The sequence below is a fragment of the Saccostrea echinata genome, unplaced genomic scaffold, assembly GCF_033153115.1.
Source record: "Saccostrea echinata isolate AGI-Se365-2 ecotype Australia unplaced genomic scaffold, CSIRO_AGI_Sech_v1 ptg000056l, whole genome shotgun sequence".
NCBI classification, from domain to species: Eukaryota; Metazoa; Mollusca; class Bivalvia; order Ostreida; family Ostreidae; genus Saccostrea; species Saccostrea echinata.
Genome location: NW_026889805.1, coordinates 7,819,311 through 7,838,532, shown reverse-complemented (window position 1 = coordinate 7,838,532; position 19,222 = coordinate 7,819,311). Strand labels below are relative to the sequence as shown.

Here is a 19,222-nt window from a genome sequence, read left to right as displayed (position 1 = left end):
TACCTGACAACACCATTCGGGTTTCCTTTAAGTTTTTCATTACTCCGGAAAATAAATTTAGAAAGATCCCGAAAAACAAATATTGCAATCACTTCAACGCCTTCCTCAAAGAGAAATAGCATGAAATCTTAAAACGTTTCTTTGACTTAGAAATATTCAAAGTGAAAGTTGAGAATTCTCAGTTTTCTTACTTTTCTGCGCGCAATGGCGAGTAATGAAGATCCCCCAGAAAGAGAAGTTAAGGTATTATTTATAAGCAGGAACTACAATATTTATGTCTTTGATTAACTACAATTATGTCTAAAAGCAAATATACCAGACGTTTGTTTTTTTTCCTATAGAAGACAAAAAATAGCATTTATATATTCATGGCTCTATCCACAGGTCTGGTACAATCACTAAATTTAGCTACGTCGCTTGAATTAAATAATAGCTTAATTTACCTACCTGAAGTAGCTTTATTTAGCTACTAAATCAAACTAATTTCTTAAATTAGCATTTTCCCCCAGAAAGTGCATAAAATTGCACCTTGATGCAGTGATAATTTTCAACTTTGAACTCATCTGAAAACAAACCATGAAAAAATCACTCTTGGAGATGTGTCTTTTTCTGCGCAATTGCAATCAAAGTTCTAAGAGTTTTGGAGCTATATACAACAGTTAATTTGTAACCTAACAGTTACTTCTTGAGTGAAATAACAAAGAAACAAGTTTTGGTTAACATGAGCACAATGTGAAGTAATCACACTTATCCACGCCTCATCGTACACAAGGTGGTGGGGTGCACATGTTTCGGGACCCCGACGTTTTGGGACCTGACTGATACGACGTTTCGGGACTAGCGACAAGACGGTTTGGGACTTGGGTAAAAACGGTTCAGGACTTGGGTTAAATTTTTCGGGATTTCAACAAATTATTGTATTATGGTGATATAGTATGTTTTCTAAGCACACATAGCACGTAATTTAAAATTATTTCAAGCTAAATCTGCATTATAATTTATTTATACATGTATATAATTAATTTGTATGTTGTATACATGTATATTTAATATTATCATAAAAAATATACTTCAAGGTTTTATTCACAACAGATGAAGGCAAGTAAAACTTTTAATACTATATTTGGGAGGGGGGGGGGGATTGAATCATAATTTAGAAAAGATTTCTCATGTTGATGAAATTTATTTAAAATGATAATTGATAATTTTTATTCAAGTGATCTCCAGCTACCGTTCAATATGTTTAAAACAACATGTGACTTGTCATAAAATTGTTAAAACAACAATTAGGATCTCTCACACACACATATCCCGACTGATACTACACAAAGGGAAGTGTTAATTGAAGGCGTGTCGGTAATGAGAACTGAATAGGTTGCGTGTCTCATGGTTTCTCTTGAAATTATTTTTTAAAAATAATGATGTAAAAATGTGGGGAAAAATATTATTGCTCATTGTTTTTGTTTATTGGTAAATGAAATAATTCAGATAATATTGATAATAGTAATATCCAATCATAAAAACAAAAAATTTACATGTTTTCAAAATGTCCCGAGTGACATACCTTAAAAAAATGTTTTAAACCTTTTAAATTTCATCATAATATCTATTTAATGTGACCAAGTGGAATTTGAAATTCAAGTTGACCTAGTGACGGAATCATTTTTTTTTTTAAATCTAGAATGTCTTATAAACATTTTCAAAACAAAACATGAATTAAAAATTTGCAAATAAGACATATTTATAGTATCATTTTTGATTTAAAACGTTTTAAATCAATTCCATGAAATGTGTCTTAGAAATAATACCATAATCTTTTTTGAAAACATCTTAAAAATGTTTTTAAATGTTATAATGAGCCAGATAATGTTTTGTGCTTCCAGTAACTAATTATTAATTACTAATTATTAATTCATTTATTTTTTTCAATTAATTTGGTATACAGAATTTAGGAATAAACCAGCTGAAATGAACTTTTAAATAATACAGTAGTTAGAAATTGGAAATAACTTTGGTAAGGTATTTTATGAAATATTTTAAAAGTTTGCGTTTTTCTGGGACACCCTTCGTATATTTAATTTAGTTTAAACCATATTTTATTTGAAAATGACAAGCAGAAAATACAGGCAAGTAGTAGAAAAAATCAAAAAGGATTCGGAAACAAATTTGAAAACTTGTACTAATCCGTTTCCTTATTATTAAGATTAAGATGACAGATCCTTATCAGATAGTTACAAAACACAGTTTGAAGCTGCTTAAAAACTAATATTTGAAATTGGCATACATGTTAAATTAGAAATCATGTCGATTCACACAAATGAATGACGTTCTAATTATACAGAAGAAATCTAATGGATTTGTACAATATGTATGTATGAGAGAGAGAGAGAGAAAAAAAAAAAAGCAACAGAATATGGTTGAACTTACAGGAAATATAATTAAAGAATAAATGCAGGAGCTTTACAGCAGTAACAGATATTAATACAAAGTTGAGAAGAAAAATAACAATGAAAAAAAATAATTATTAAAAAAATATTTATTTTACATTGTATTTATTCTCTCCTAATGTCAGTCGGAATTAAGTTTTGAAAGCGGATGACAATATTATTCACCCAAGCATCAAATCGGGATTAAAATGCATTTTACACGATTATTTTCGCTTACAAATGAAAATTATCAGAATATATACATTTGATAAATCCCATACATGTGAATTTCTGAATTGTAAAATTTCAAAAATGACCTCGATAATTTTATGATTGTGTATTCGATTAAAATATTGACTGAGCTCCTTTGCATAGGATATATGTAAAAAATATAAATGTATATGTAAATATATGTAAAAAATATTCCTAAATAAAAATTAATAATGCGGATTTAAATATTTCAATTATTTTTTTTAATCTAAATACTTTATTTGAAGGAAAAAGTTGACTAACTATTGAGCATTCAAATTCTTCAAGAGTTCGAAGTATCTCAGCCTTTTTAGAACATATTTTGACCAAATACTGCACACGCTCAACATTTTTAGCTCACCTGAGCCGAAGGCTCAAGTGAGCTTTTCTGATCAAAATTTGTCCGTTGTCTGTCGGTGTCGTCGTTGTAAACTTTTCACAATTTCATCTTCTTCTCCAGAACTACTGGGCCAATTTCAACCACACTTGCCACAAAGTATCCTTGGGTGAAGGGGATTCAAGTTTGTTCAAATGAAGGGCCACTCCCTCTTTCAAGGGGAGATAATAAAGAATTAGTGAAAAATTAATAGCATCTTTTAAAAATCTTCTTCTCAAGAACCAGAGGGCCAGGAAAGATGAAACTCATGTGGAAGCATCTTCAGGTAGTGTAGATTCAAGTTTGTTCAAATCATTACCCCTGGGGGTAGGGCGGGGCCACAATGGAGGATCAAAGTTTTACATAGAAATATATAGGAAAAACCTTTAAAAATCTTCTTCTCAAGAACAGCAAAGCCATGATGAGTCATATTTATATGGAAGCATCCTCAGGTAGTGTAAATTCAAGTTTGTTCAAATCATGATCCCCGGGGGAAGGGCGGGGCCACAATTGAGGATCAACGTTTTACATAGATATATATATAGGAAAAACCTTAAAAAAATCTTCTCAGGAACAGCAGAGCCATGATGAGTCATATTTATATGGAAGCATCCTCAGGTAGTGTAGATTCAAGTTTGTTCAAATCATTACCCCCAGGGGTGGGGCGGGGCCACAATGGAGGATCAAAGTTTTACATAGAAATATATAGGAAAAATCTTTAAAAATCTTCTTCTCAGAAACAGCAAAGCCCTGATTGATCATATTTATATGGAAGCATCCTCAGGTAGTGTAGATTCTATTTTGATCAAATCATGCCCCGGGGGGTAGGTTGGGGCCACAATGGAGGATCAAAGTCTTAAATAGAAATATATAGGAAAATTTCTTCTTCTGAAGAACTGCAAAGCCATTATTAGTCATTTTGATATGGAAGCATCCTCAGGTAGTGTAGATTCAAGTTTGTTAAAATGATGACCCCCGGGGATAAGGTCGGGCCACAATGCAGGATCAAAAATTTTACATAAGAACATATAGTAAAAATATTTCTTCTCAAAGACAGAAAAGCTATGTTTAGTCATATTGATATGGAAGCATCCTCAGGTAGTGTAGATTCAAGTTTGTTCAAATGATGACCCCTGGGATAGGAAGGAGCCACAATGGGGGATCAAATGTTTACAAAGGAATACATGGGAAATTTTTTTTAAAATCTTCTCAAGTACAACAAAGCCATTTGTTTTATTGACATGGAAGCATCATCAGGTAGTTTAAAATTCAAGCCCCCCCCCCCCCCCCCCCCACCACCAGTAATCTTTTCAATACTGAACTGATTTGTGCTTTTGTCAAGCCAATGTGCTCAGGTGAGCGATGTGGCCCATGGGTCTCTTGTTTTTTTATGTCGACATTATTTTAATGTGTTATAGGCCTACTAAAATTCTTTTATTTCATGCTAAGCATGTACTGCATTATCTGATTCATGTTTCAAACAAATTTATTTCAAGTCCCGAAATGTGTTAACCCAAGTCCCAAAACGTGTTGTCCCAAGTCCCGAAACGTGTTGTCAGGTCCCGAAACATCACGGTCCAGAAACATCCAGAATTCAGGTGGTGTACAGTTACTCAAACAATGGAAATAAAATTTTCCTTAAAAGTGTTCAAGAGCAGCAATGTCAAAACTATCTCTGCTTTAGATTGCTTTTTAGCTCACCTGAGCCAAAGGCTCAAGTGAGCTTTTCTGATCGAAATTTGCCCGTTGTCTTGTCTGTTGTGGTAAACTTTTCACATTTTCATCTTCTTTTCAAGAACCACTGAGCCAGTTTCAACCAAACTTGCCACAAAGTATTCTTGGGTAAAGGGGATTCAGGTTTGTACAAATGAAGGGCCACACCTTCTTCCAAGGGGAGATCATTATGATTTTGCGAAAAATTAAAGGCATCATCTAAAAATCTTCTTCTCAAGAACCACTCTGCTTGAAAGTATGAAACTTATGTCGAATCATTGTGAGGTAATGTAGATTCAAGTTTGTTCAAATCACGACCCCCAGGCATAGGGTGGGGCCACAATAGGGGATCAAAGTTTTGCATAGTATTACATAAGAAAAATCTTCTTCTCAAGAAGATTGGTCATATTTATATGGAAGCATCATCAGGTATTGTAGATTCAAGTTTGTTCAAATTATGACCCCTGAGGGTAGGGTGGGGCTACAGTGGGTGATCAAAGTTTTACATAATTAATAGGAATATATAGGGAAAGTCTTTGAAAATCTTCTTCTCAAGAACAGCAAATCCATGATTGGTCATATTTATATGGAAACATCCTGGGTTAGTAAAGATTCAAGTTTGTTCAAATCATGACCCCCGGGGGTGGGGTGGGGCCACAATGGACAATCAAAGTTTTTATATAGAAGTATATAGGAAAAGTCTTTAAAAATCTTCTTCTCAAGAATATTGGTCATATTTATATGGAAGCATCCATAGGAATATATAGGAAAAATCTTTAAAAATCTTCTTCTCAAGAAGACCAAAGCCTTGATTGGTCATATTGATATGGAAGCATCCTCAGATAGTGTAGATTCAGGTTTTTTCAAATCATGACCCCTTGGGGGTAGGGTGGGACCACAATGAAAGTTCAAACTTGTAGGGAAAAATGTCACAGTCAAAAAAAAATTATGTAAGCATCCTTAGTTAGTGTAGATTCAATTTTGTTCAAATCCCTTCCCTTTTAAGGGTAGGTCGGGACCACTTATGCATTCAAGCTTTTCAATACTAAACTGATTTTTGCTTTTTACCTAGCCACAGTGTGCAGGTGAGCAATTTGGGCCCTTGGGCCTCTTATATAATATGAAAACCCTACCTTTTCTCATTCAAATTTTATAACCAGTTTAAAGTAATGTTAAAATTTTTGAAATGTAGGTCAAACTTCAAGGTCACAGGGTCAAAAGTCATAGTACATTTAGAAAGGTCTTGTCACAGGTAATATATGTGTGATATGAAAGCCCCATCCCATCTCATTCAAAAGTTATGACCAATTCAATGTAATGTTAAAATTTTTGAAAAGTAGATCAGACTTCAAGATCAAGGTCATGGGGTCAAAAATTATAGTATGTCTTGAAAGGTCTTGTCACAGGAAGTGTACATGACTGTGAAATATGAAAGTCCTATCTCTTCTCGTTCAAAAGTTATGACCAAGGTTAAAGTTTTTCTGACAGATGGACAGACTGACAGACGAATGGAATTTAATGCCCCTCACTTTCACAAAGCAGGGGACAATTAAAGTAATGATTTCATCTTGATTAGATACCCCTGTCTGTGGTCTGTGGGTATCTCCCACAAATACCTGGTTTCCTACCTCTCCACTGCTACATGTATCTCCTGGCATTTTCCTTGCTTCAGTGGTATGCCACATTTCTCCCAAACCAATGACTGCTTTATTCATGTCTTGTTTTCACTTGCCATTTTACATACTCATCTGCATATACCCTGCAACTATTTACCTTTTTCAGGTTTAAAAAAAAACATCAGAGATGCAGTCTCATCAAAGACTTCTGGTTTTACTTGGACCAAGATTTTCATTTACTATATTCTGTCCAACCCTGGGCCCCCAGGGATTATGGATTAATCTTTACAAAAAATTTTGAGTACTTTAGAGTTTTTTAGGCAGAAACATTTATATACTTGAAGCACATGGATACATTGTATTAAAGTGGAATAGACTGAAATAATTTTAGCTCCATTTGTTTCAGGACTTCCGCTTTCAGCAACTATGCAGGATACGCATATTTGATCAGCCAGGAAATCCAATCCAAGGTGTTACACAATTGGTTGCCAGTTCATCACTGTATGGTTTAACATTTCTAGGAACAACAAATGGTAGAGTATTCTGAAATATTTTTTTTAAAGGGGCCTGGACACAGATTTGAAGTTAATATTTTCTCAAATTTTCTGTATAATTTCATGACTTATATGTTGCTTTAGCATTTTATATGGTAATATAATAAAAGCGTGTTCAGAAACTTTTTTATCTGGCAATTATTGAAACTACGAATTTCGGGACACATTTGATTGACACATCCTTGCACTTTCACAAAGTAACTTTAACTTAATACTTCAAAAAGTTGAAATTTTATTATGTACAGTCAAACCTCGTTATCTCGAAATCAATGGGACCGAGGAAAAACTTCGAGATATCAGAGTATTCGAGATATCGAGGGTAAAATACTTATAGAATGAGTGATTGTGACTCCCAAATCACTTCGACATATCCATGGTATTCAAGATATCGGTGTTCGAGATACCGAAGTTCAACTGTATTAAAGAAAAATATTAAAACTATGTCAGATTAAGAAAATTCAGAATAGAAATGTGAGAAAGCAAAACCAACTCACCATGCTCAGTGATGTGTGCAGAGTTTAACAAATTGAACACATCCAGTGAAACGTAAACATTAACAATAATAGAGTGCTTGCCCTGTTTACGAAAACAGATGTTTGACATGATATAAAAAAGAATGTCGTTGTCATTGAGTTTTAAGAATGTTCATGTAATTTCAGTTCATTTAACTGGTTTTAATTTTTTGAATAAGCACAGAAATTTAAAATGTAGACATTGCAACTGTGTCTAGGTCCCTTTAAGACATAGAGGATCAAATAATTCCAGAATTAATTTAAAGTTGAATGCTTGGTATATTGTTTTAGTTATAGACACATGTATAATAACATTTATAAAATTTTAGAAAATTCATCCTCCTGAAATGAAATATGTATATTATAAATGACCAGACTTGCACATCTTCTTTCTAAAAGCAATACTCAATTGTAGAACACTTGATGTTGTTTGTTATTTACCCTCTACTAAACTGATGTTTTAATTTTAGGATTCAAAGTTATTAAAACATCTGACTTGACCGATATAGACAATAGACATGCATCAGAAAGAACAACATTGGTTGTGCCAGATCCTCCATTTAGAGCGAGCATCCCAGTAGAGGGCACTGTGTCCCACCTGTGTTTGAGCTGTGATGAACTGACGTTAGCTGTAGTTGTCTCCCTTGACAGCGTTGTTCAAATATATATGTATGATGTGCGTGGAGTCGCTAATCAGGTCTCTAGATCTTTTTCTTTTTTTGATGGAATTGTACTTGGATTCAGATTTTAACTAATGAAGATTTAAGTATTTATCCAACTCTCTCTGAACTATGTACTGTGTGATTTTTTTTAAAACTATGGATATCTTTTTTAAGAAAATGAGGCATAAAGAATGAGGGCACATTTGATTAGCATTCAGCAGGAATCTGGGCACACTTGAAAAGTGACAATTTCATTGATCTGTCACATGAAATTTTAGCATTTTTTTTGTTGATGTATTGGATTCCTATGAAATAGGAAAGGGAAATATTTTCCCAATATTGTGTTTTGATTTGCTCAAAAATAGCTTGAAAATTGGCTAGATGAGTCATTTTGTACAAAATGTTACATTTTTAAACATGTTTTTCTAGTTATTTGCTATTTCTGAGTCATTTCTCCATGATTTTGAAATGTTAGTTATGTGTATTTAATGTGTATTTTAATCTAAAGAAATGAATTGATGAATGTTGTTTCAGTTGCACTGAGAGCAAAAGCAATTCTTGGAACTTACTGAAACTTTCATATAATTGCATTTAACTATACCCATTAATAGGCTATTATCTTATACATGTAGGTGTTTATTATTGATGTGAAGTGTTACTGTGTTATGGTAACTATTAATATTAGTGGACTTAACTATTACAATTTAACAAGGTATTTCAATGTAAATAATATCTTCCAATGTGAGTAACTTTGTAAGGTCTGTCCAGCTGTGGTCAGTCGACCAAATCATGGACATTTAAACTATAATTGTTTCATACATATAATTCCTGAGATCACACGCTAAGTACGCCCACATTTTTTTTATGTGATACATGTGAATTTTTTTTTATAGTGCCTCTGAATTAGAAAAGTTGATTTAAAAAAAAAAAAATAAATAAGAATAATTTAAACAAAACATGCAAGTAGGTAGCACACATAGATGAGACATTGTTAGATTTATGCTACCCTCCCTCCCCTTGTAAACAGTGAAAAGAAAAAATTACTAGATGAATAAATTATATACAAGTATCAGAATTCTTAAAGGCATTAATAGTTTAGCTTAGTTAGTAATTCCCAAATCCTCATTTAGTACATGTATTCTATATTTATGGGATATACCGGTATTTATATAATAGGGTCAGGAAGCAGAACCTTTTCAGAAAATTCGTATGAGGAATTCTGTACTTGATTTAGCCTGGAATCCGACTCAGCCAACACTGATTGTGGTTTGTATGAGTGATGGTACTGCCCAGCTATTGGAGGTTACAGAAAACCTCAAAATTGTAGCCTCTCTCCCACCAGTTGTGGCGGCTCGCAGTGGTAAGTTCTAGGAACTCATCTAATATTCAGTGCAGGTCCTTAAAATAAATTCTTATTGAAATAATGATTTTCTGTTAAAATTAACAAAGGTTTTTTTCAGTTGTAATTTTATTCTAATTTAAAGCATTTACATGATATTAGTATGAGTACTCAGTGTGTTTTCTTAATAAATGTTTCGTACATGAATTTTAAAATCAAATTACAGTGTGCTGGAGCCCAAAAGGGAAGCAACTGGTGATTGGCACAGGTAATGGGACTCTGATGCAGTTTGACCATGAACTTAAGAAGAAGCGAGACTGGGACAGACCCTCAGTGTTGCCAGAGGACCAGCAGTTTGAAGGTTTGTAACAGATACAGTGTGTGCCTAGCATACATGTACTCCTTGGTGACTAAAATTCTGCAAACCTGTCTAAACTAAATATTTTGGTACATGTATTATAAACTCACTGTAATACATATATGTTTACCTACACAATTTGCCCCATTCATTGCTCACAATGCAGTTTTTCAAATGGTCATGTTGGTACTTCTTTACAGAGTCTGTAAAAGTTTGATGTATTAACATGTTTTTACAAATTTTTATTATTAATTTTGTAGTAAAAGGAGTAGCATGGGTATCTACGTACATGTTTTTGGCTTCGTACTTTTCCTCAGATGGATCTGATAACCAGCCAACAGTCATCTTGACTTCAGGATCGGTGGGTATACTTACTGCGTCTACACCTCTGGTGTGATTTAAGGGGGCTGACTGCGGTTTCTTTTGCACAATTCTTCACACAGTTTATTGAAATAAAGCATAATTATGCCTTTAAAGCAACATAGTTTATCAAATTGAACAAAATTAAGAAATCAGAAAATAAGAAAAATTATTTACATTATTCAAGAACTTTTTGAATTTTTTTGAATGATTTTTCAACTGATAGGTAGATGGACATGATTATTAAGTGGTGTCGTTAGAATAAACTGTAGTTCTTTAAGAGGGAGTCATAAAAAGTGTTATAGAATAAAAGGTCTAAAATATATGCTTTTGAAATTTAAACACAACATTTGAACATCTCACAGTTATTTCTGATTCTTTTTGCATAAAGTCTTCATACGTGTATCTGTCATATTTTGCAGAACTTCATAAAACATGAAAATTTTGCAAATTTTGATATTATTTTTGAGATGCCCCCTCTGGAAACCAGATGGTAGAATTTTGTGTTTCTTACATATAAAGCACAAACTAGTATGATTAATCACATATTTTAATTTGAGCAAAAGTTCTACAGTAACTGTAGTATTTTTGTTATTTGTCTTAAGAGTGGGAAAAAAAGTATTTCCCTTGAAATCTTATAGTGTATTTTTGAGATGGTCTATGATGGTAGATTTTCCTGAAACTTTGCTTGTACACTAAAGTTCGTGTAGGCTGCACATGGTATAAAAGTAAAGAGTTTCTCTATTGTAGTTTTTCCACAAAGAAAACCCTTTCAGCTCCCTTAAATTATATGCTTGAATTTTGTATTATAGAAATAACTGTCTAATTACAATACAGTGCACAGTGGTGAAACCATAGTATTTTGCCAGAAGTTTTGGTACATTTCATCATAAATCTCTTTCATCATTGATTTTCCAGAAGGATGGGGCTCCAGCCTTTATCAACTTTGAAGATCCATGTTATGGAAATGGAGAAGGAATGGCATGCAAAATGCATTTCAATTACATCTCACAGTGGTATTAAAATCTTAAGATCAGAATTTTTATGATCTGATAAAAAGACATATTCCATGAGAAATACATTTTCTCTCGTGGTCTATGCTTATGTCATACATGTATGACATGATGCTTCAGTTTATAATTAAATGCATGTCTTGAATGTGTTTGAGAATAGACTGAGACATGTACCTTTACAATGCTTTCCACATATTGATTTAGATTCATTACATTGAAATTTTATTTACAATGTATTTTATTACGGTATATATTTTTAAAGATTAAATTGAACTCGTTATTTTTAGGGAAATGGTTTTGTGCACATCCAGCACTGCTTGTGAAACAGCTATTGTTGCCAAACACTTTGATAACAAGGTACATTAAATGTGTGTAATAGCCTATTTCACATGCATCCTTTCTCTGAAGGATTGAGTAGTTACAGAATTTATGTGTAGTTTACAAGAAATTCTTAAGCAGTTCATTGAATTATAACAATAAATCTATACAATGTGATGCGTCTTTCAGAATACCTTTGAGCGCTGGACTCTTGATGATGCTGCTCGGGCTGAACTACCCCTGACTGAGGATTATGCTGACACATTTCCTTTGGGAGCTGCTGTAGACCTGTCCTCACAGTATGCCATTCCTGTGGGTGAGTGAAGATATTTTATGCTCAAGGACAAATTCTCAATGTCATCTGCATAGTAACACGGTGATCAACTCCTATTGTCTATCTTCATAAAGTACTGTAAAGTACTGATTAATTTCACGGGTTGTAATTTTCATGTTTTTCTCTAATCGGACACGATCGCGGTTTGTTGAATTCGCGGAATCGGTGTATAATAAAAGTTACCTCCCTTGTCTTTATCTGTGTAATCCATAGCTAATATAGCAAGAACGACATTTATCAGCGTTATGTATTCACTTCACGAACAGGGTAGGTTTATATAAAATGATTAGATTTAGTAGTTAATGGATGATTAATCAAAACAAGTGCGGTTATTATTATAATTTTTTTTTTTTTACTATAAACGTCAAATGACTTTCCTATATGCTTTTACGATGAGTGCATGTGTACACATCTTTCCGAAGGTATACACATCGCAGCGAAAAAAAAAACAACTGGACGCTAATAAATGTATTAATGTAGGTAGACGTAATAACATCCTTCCATATCTTCAGCAAGTTCGATAGTTATTCGAATGATATTTTTTAAATCCAAAATTTCCATAAAAACTAATACGCATAATGCTAATGCAGGTAACAAATACACGTGGTAACGTTACGCACGGGTAATCAAATCCCATGACCCATGTGTTTTGTATCTATTAAAACAGCTTTTTAACAATAAATACAGGTTATTAGCGCTTTTTTGAATTAAAGTAAAGCGTGATAATTAAGATAATTGAATGACAAGTACTATTCGTAATTACTGAATGAGCATGTAGTGTACGTACACGTATATATACCTATCGTAGTCTATTCTCAAATTTCCAAATAAAACATTGAGGTTTAATATTTAAAACTTATTCACTGTTTCTTGAATTCACGGATTTATTAACACCGTGAATATAGCGAATATTAACACCGCGAGTTATTTTCCCCCTATACAGTATATGAAAAGTTGTACTTTATCTTCAGATATACATAAATAATAAAGAAAATTATCTCATGTTATTGTTCAAAATGCAGTGTACAGAATTCTGTGTCAGTTACAAAATAAAAAAGTTTTTATACCACAGTCTGTATTAACTTATCAATTATATTCTACTCATTCTTAGATATAAGCCTTTTTTGTTACAGGAGAAAGGTCTCATCCACCCAGCCCATTGTTCATGCTGCTTTCTACTGACGGAGTACTAGTGACTTACTACATGATGTACAGTCATGCTGAGGCCCCGGTTATCACACAACCTCCTCAACCACTTCCAGCAGGCCCAGTCAGAAAACCACAACCGTCAAACACTCAAGGTAATTTTTATCATAGTATACTTTGAAAACATTGAGAATGTTCACAACAGGTTTTTATGTTTAATTCATGACCGTTTTCCTTAATTTTATTGACAGGAACCATACAGAAAGACACTGCTCCTATAGAGGCAAGACCACAATCTCAGTCTGGACAGACAGTAGCTAGCCCAGCTGTCTCCCAGGGTCAGAGTTCAGATTCTAAGGCCAGTGCTTTTGGTTTTTCTGCCTCTGGTTCTGTAGGAAAGTCTTTGTTTGGAGCTCCAGCTACTCAGGGGTTTAGTTTTACATCATCTACATCCTCATCTAGTGCAGGAGCTGGGTCCATCTTTGGTCAGAATGCCTCAGCAACAACTCAGGTGGGACAAAGTTTCCTGGCATCAGCTCTCACTGCACCAGTAACAACTGCAGCAGCAGCCACTATAAAGACAGGATTTGCTGCTTCTTCAGCTGCTCCATCTCAGTTTAGTTTTAAGCCTCAGCCATCTGCCAACTTCAGTTTTAATGCTACTGTCACTACACCGTCTGCACCTGTTTCCACTAAGTTTGGTGGGACAACAACAGCAATCAGTTCTTCTTTTGCTCCACAGAGCACAAGTGCCAATAACACTGGGTTTAATTTTAGCTTTTCCTCTTCAAGCACCTCATCTTCTGGCCCAGACAAGACCCCTGTTGTATCAGCTGCTCCCATCAGCAGCAAGCCGATGGCAACCCCAACCCCAGCAACCCAGTCTCAGGTTGTATTTGGCACACCCACATCATCTAAACCCTCCACCTTTACATTTGGTGTTTCAGCTTCTTCTGCTGCAGCTTTTGGTGTCAAACCAACTGCTGCATCAACTTTGCCAACATTTGGTGTGTCTGCACCACCAACGGTCTCAACACAACAAGGTTTTGGATCAGTTGCCACTTCAACTCTGCCCAAGTTTGGATTGACAGCTGTAGCGACTCAGGCAGGTGTGACACCAGCTTCACCTGCAGTTAAACCAAATCTCATAGCTGGTACATCAGGGTCTGCAGTGCCAAGTTTTGGATCCACCTCAGTGTCGTCTGTTCCTACTTTTGGAGCAAAATCTACTTTAGCTGGGGTGATGCCATCATTTGGGAATTTGAGATCTGCATCAAATACACCTTCTTCCCAGCAGTCTCAAGCCAAGCCTGGAGCTGGAATAGCATCAACCCAGGGTCCCACTGCTTCATTACAGGGTCTACTCGCTGAAGAGAAAAAAACAAGTATGAGCATTCCAAAGCCCTCCCCTGCTCCCACAGCTGAGAGACAGGAACCCAGTGAAAGCAAACCGGTGACAGGACTAGTGACTCAGAATATAGCTGTAACAGGTCAGTTGATGTACAATAGTGACTCAGAATATATCTGTAGTAGGTTAGTTAATATTCAATAGTGACTCAGAATATATCTGTAGTAGGTTAGTTGATGTACAATAGTGACTCAGAATATATCTGTAGTAGGTTAGTTGATGTACAAGTGACTCAGAATATATCTAGCTGGTCATTTGATGTACAATAGTGACTCAGATTATAGCTGTAGTAGGTCAGTTAATATTCAATAGTGACTCAGACTATAGCTGTTTTAGGTTAGTTGATGTACAATAGTGACTCAGAATATATCTGTAGTAGGTTAGTTGATGTACAAGTGACTCAGAATATATCTAGCTGGTCATTTGATGTACAATAGTGACTCAGATTATAGCTGTAGTAGGTTAATATTCAATAGTGACTCAGACTATAGCTGTTGTAGGTTAGTTGATGTACAATAGTGACTCAATATATCTGTAGTAGGTTAGTTGATGTACAATAGTGACTCACAATATATCTGTAGTAGGTTAGTTGATGTACAATAGTGACTCACAATATATCTGTAGTAGGTTAGTTGATGTACTGAAAGATTTGCTCTAAAAGGGTTCAGTGTTTGTCCCTGTGTACACATACATAGTGGAGACAGATTTGCTAGAGTATGTTACTACATGTACATGTATGTTCAACTTGAAGACATCATTCCCCGTATTTTTTCAGATTCCAGTCAGAAAACGTTGACTTCTAATGCTACATCTGATTCCTTGAATGACACTTTTAGTGCATCTATTGCTGAGGAGGTAAATTAAAACTCATTCATTTATGAATGCAGAATTATTGGTTATTATTTTACTTACAAACTTTCACAAACAAATTCTTTAATTGAAAAATAAGGGTTTAATTTGAGAAAATATTGCAAGTTTTTGTAATGTTTTTTAAAATGTATGCTTTTTTGTATAAAGATTGCTCATTTTGAGAGAGAGTTGCGAGAATTTAAACAACGAGCTGGAGCGGTTAGGGAGACAATCGGCAGTAAGGCAGACATGCAGAGACTCCGTAACAGCACAATAGAGGTCAGCAATTTCTGTGGAGAGGTCAAGGCCAACACTAAGGTAACCAGCAAAATTCTATAGATACAGTCAATGTAATTTGCTTGTTTTAGATAGACTTCAGAACTCAGTTGTACAGTGAAGAGAATCTTTATTCAATTTTCTGCTATTGATACCAAGGTTTTATCGTTTTTTTAATTACTGTTTCAGGGTTGCAAATAACCTTTAAAACCTTAGTGGCCATGTGGGCCCCCAACATTACAAGTTTTACTAGCCCACATTGATATTTTTGGGCCTTTGATTTTCTGTCCACTTATTAAAATAAAAATCTCAATCTTTTCATATCAAAATCTCTGAGATTGCTATCTACAGTCTCTCATTTTTCTGTGGATTTCAACATGACTTGTATGAAATTCCACTTTTAACACATTGAGACCTTGCATAGAAATAATGTTGATGCAATTCAAGGTCTAGAAAATGTTTTATAGGTTAGGAAATGGCGAAATTGAAATGCCATTTACAGTAGAAGCAAATCAGTCGGAATCCAGAAAAGTTCTGATAAAATTTGTACTCACCATGTGGGCAAAAACATACTCTAGATTTGTATCACACTTTTTTTTCAGAAAAGAAACAAATGATTTGTTATTTGATTTACTTTCATCAATCCTGCTTTAATGACAAAATTGTTTTTTTGAGATAGACTAAGGGAGAGAACTGCACTTCAAGTGCTAATCTAAGCAGTTTCTATTGATTTTACAGGGTACTATACATCAAGTTTGATTGTTTGTAGGAACAGAGTAAAGAGATATCGGACTTGAAGGGCCTATGTCTGGATTGTTTCGCTATGGTGGAGGACTGTAAGATGAGGGAGCAGCTAAACACCGACCCTCAGTACGGTCTTATGATGAGGAACAGGGCTCTAGACCCCAAGAGTCTCAGCACAATGAGGGATCTACAGCAGCAACAACAGCTGCTTGACCAGGGCCTGAGGGATGTTGATGCCATATTAGATCAAGAATGGCAGGATTATCAAAGCAGGAAGAAAAAGAAACAAGGGTGTGTAAAGCTGATAGAATAGCTTGATAAGAAATAAGGGTGTATAAAGCCGATAGAACAGCATAATAAGTAACAAGTGTGTGTAAAGCTGATAGAATAGCATATGATAATAAGAAACAAGGGTGTGTAAAGCTGATAGAATAGCATAATAAGAAACAAAGGTGTGTAAGGCTGATAGAATAGAATGATAAAAAACAAGGGTGTGTAAAGCTGATAGAAGAGCATAAAAGAAACAAGGGTATGTAAAGCTGATAGAACAGCATGATAAGAAACAAGGGTGTGTAAAGTTGAAAGAATAGCATGATAAGAAACAAGGGTATGTAAAGCTGATAGTACAGCATAATAAGAAACAAGGGTGTGTAAAGCTGATAGAATGTGTAAAGCTGATAGAATGTGTAAAGCTGATAGAATGTGTAAAGCTGATAGAATAGCACAATACAGGGTTATGCAGTTCCAATACTGGCTACTAGCCCAAGGGCTAGAGGCAGTAATAAAGTTACTAGTCTGAGGTTGCCAATAAAGCTGATCGAATAGCATAATAAGAAACAAGGATGTGTAAAGCTGATAGAACAGCATAATAAGAAATATGGGTGTGTAAAGCTGATAGAACAGCATAATAAAAAACAAAGGTGTGTAAAGCATATCCTTTGTATGCTAATTCAATAATACAGTCAAAATATGGTTTTATTCAATTATAATGCAAAGAAATATATGTACTAGTGTCGTAGTTCTAATTCATGAAAATCACCAAAATATATCTCATTCAAATATAAAACATACAAATAGTGAGAGTGCTAAGGTCTTTTGTGCTAAATTTGGAATATATGCCAAAATACATGCTCAGTAAAGTATATACATGTACAGATTAATTGAGATTAGATTGAGTGCAGAAGTAGTGACCTATTGGAATGATTTTAGTGGAAATAATTACAGCTGGAACTTAAAATAAAAATTTTTGTAAGTTGGATTAAAGCGATCTAAAGGCCTGTGTTTTTATCCCTTGTCATGTGTTGTCCATTAGTTATAAAATTTGAAACAGTTTCAGCTTCTACTCTGGAACCGCTAGACCAATTTCAACCAATTTTGGCATATATGGGTAAAAGGAAACAATTTTTTTTAATTTCGTGGTCCCTGTTCCCCCTGGTCAGGGGCTCTGGTCTTACAAAATGTTAGTGAAATGCACTAGTTCTTTGAAAACTGTCTTCTCTGCTTCTGGGAACTAGGATACAGAGTACAAAGTTGTAATGAGTAAGGGTGTTTTTACCAGATTTGTGAAATTCTTGACCATTGGGGGAAGTGCTGGTGCTAGGCAGGGCTGTATTGATCTTGTAGAGAAATTTGTACTCTACTTTAGAAGTTACTCCTATCTGTTACTCACCTATAATCACTGTCAATAAAATAATTGATAAGTCAATTATATAAAAGAAGTGCACAAGATTTTTTTTTAATTTATAATACAGAAAGTACTAATAGTTTTTCATTTGTAGGCAGACTTGTATATAATATGTAAATAAAAATGAGACAAAAATAACTCATATTTGTACATTAAATGTTATTCAAAAACCAAGAGAGGCCAATGTAAGAGGGATTTTGCTGGGTTTACTAAGTGTATACAGTTTTATGTGCTCAAGCACTGCTGTATTGTTTAGTCTGTTGATAGTGACAAAGAGGAGTGTATTAGCACTGGCAAGTACAGACAAGTAACTAGATCTGTTTTGAGTTGTTGCTGAATACTAGACTATGTTGTTGATCTCGTTTTTGGCATCTATCATTGTATTTTATTATATACATGTACTTCTATAGATCCTTTACAGGGTTGTATTATACTCGGGTTCCATTAAGGCCCTCAGACCTCTTGTTATGAACTTGAACAGTGTGTATATTTTTTCAGAATTAAAAGGCCCACAACTGATGGAATATACCAGGTGATAAAGAGCAACAGAAATTTGATTATTAGAGAGAAGAATCAGTTGTGTGACTTGGAATCACAGCTGAAACAGTTAAAGCTGTACAACAAGAATTCCACATGGAAACATCCAGATTCATCAAGGTCTGTAGAAACCAACAGAGTGGACTATATACTAACAAATCAAGTGTTCATTAGGGCCCCGCAAGGATTTGCGGGTGCCCTATAATAATCACTCTGTCTGTCTGTCTGTCCATCTGTCTGTCCGTCTGTCTGTCTGTCTGTCATTCTTCCATCCACAAATTTTCTGTTTTTTTTCTAATAACTTTTTTAGGGTCAACCAATTAAGTTCAAATTTGGTATGTTGGTTGAATAGGCAGTAAGACATATTTTGATGCTAAGTTTGGGTCTCTATGTCATCCGGTTTGGAGCTGGGGTGGTGGGGTAGATTTCTTAACTTTGTATAAGAGTGAATGGGCAAAGAGAGAGAACTGCTGAGAATGTTCCTATTGTAAACTATGAAAGGCTGCAGTGAGTCTCTTGGGATTAATTAACTTCCTTCTTGAAGAAGATCCAAAGCATTTATCTTTATCTGCCACATTGAGATTAATTAACACCTCTGTCTGCAAATGAAGTTTGTTTTGAAGTTAAGGTCAATTTTGAATGATGTTTTCATTCTCTGAAATGTGGATTTAAATAATGTTCATACTTTATTTTGGTAAAATACACAATGAGTTATCATTTTATTAAATTCTAAAAACAAGATATACAT

At 34.5% G+C, this 19,222-nt stretch overlaps 1 protein-coding gene across 1 annotated transcript in view; it reads left to right on the top strand.

Annotated features, from left to right (window-relative positions):
* Nucleotides 1-158: 158 nt before the first annotated feature.
* The window catches only part of LOC133173462 (nuclear pore complex protein Nup214-like), a 32,459-nt gene continuing 13,395 nt past the window's right edge, over nt 159-19,222 (top strand). Inside the window, exons 1-15 of the mRNA XM_061308450.1 lie at nt 159-243; nt 6,787-6,913; nt 7,917-8,143; nt 9,285-9,468; nt 9,674-9,808; nt 10,066-10,166; nt 11,084-11,181; nt 11,466-11,535; nt 11,686-11,812; nt 12,964-13,131; nt 13,228-14,466; nt 15,160-15,239; nt 15,402-15,551; nt 16,279-16,544; nt 18,436-18,594. Coding sequence (XP_061164434.1) covers nt 205-243; nt 6,787-6,913; nt 7,917-8,143; nt 9,285-9,468; nt 9,674-9,808; nt 10,066-10,166; nt 11,084-11,181; nt 11,466-11,535; nt 11,686-11,812; nt 12,964-13,131; nt 13,228-14,466; nt 15,160-15,239; nt 15,402-15,551; nt 16,279-16,544; nt 18,436-18,594 — 3,170 coding nt within the window. The 5' untranslated portion in view covers nt 159-204. The remainder of the gene's footprint in view (nt 244-6,786; nt 6,914-7,916; nt 8,144-9,284; nt 9,469-9,673; nt 9,809-10,065; nt 10,167-11,083; nt 11,182-11,465; nt 11,536-11,685; nt 11,813-12,963; nt 13,132-13,227; nt 14,467-15,159; nt 15,240-15,401; nt 15,552-16,278; nt 16,545-18,435; nt 18,595-19,222) is intronic.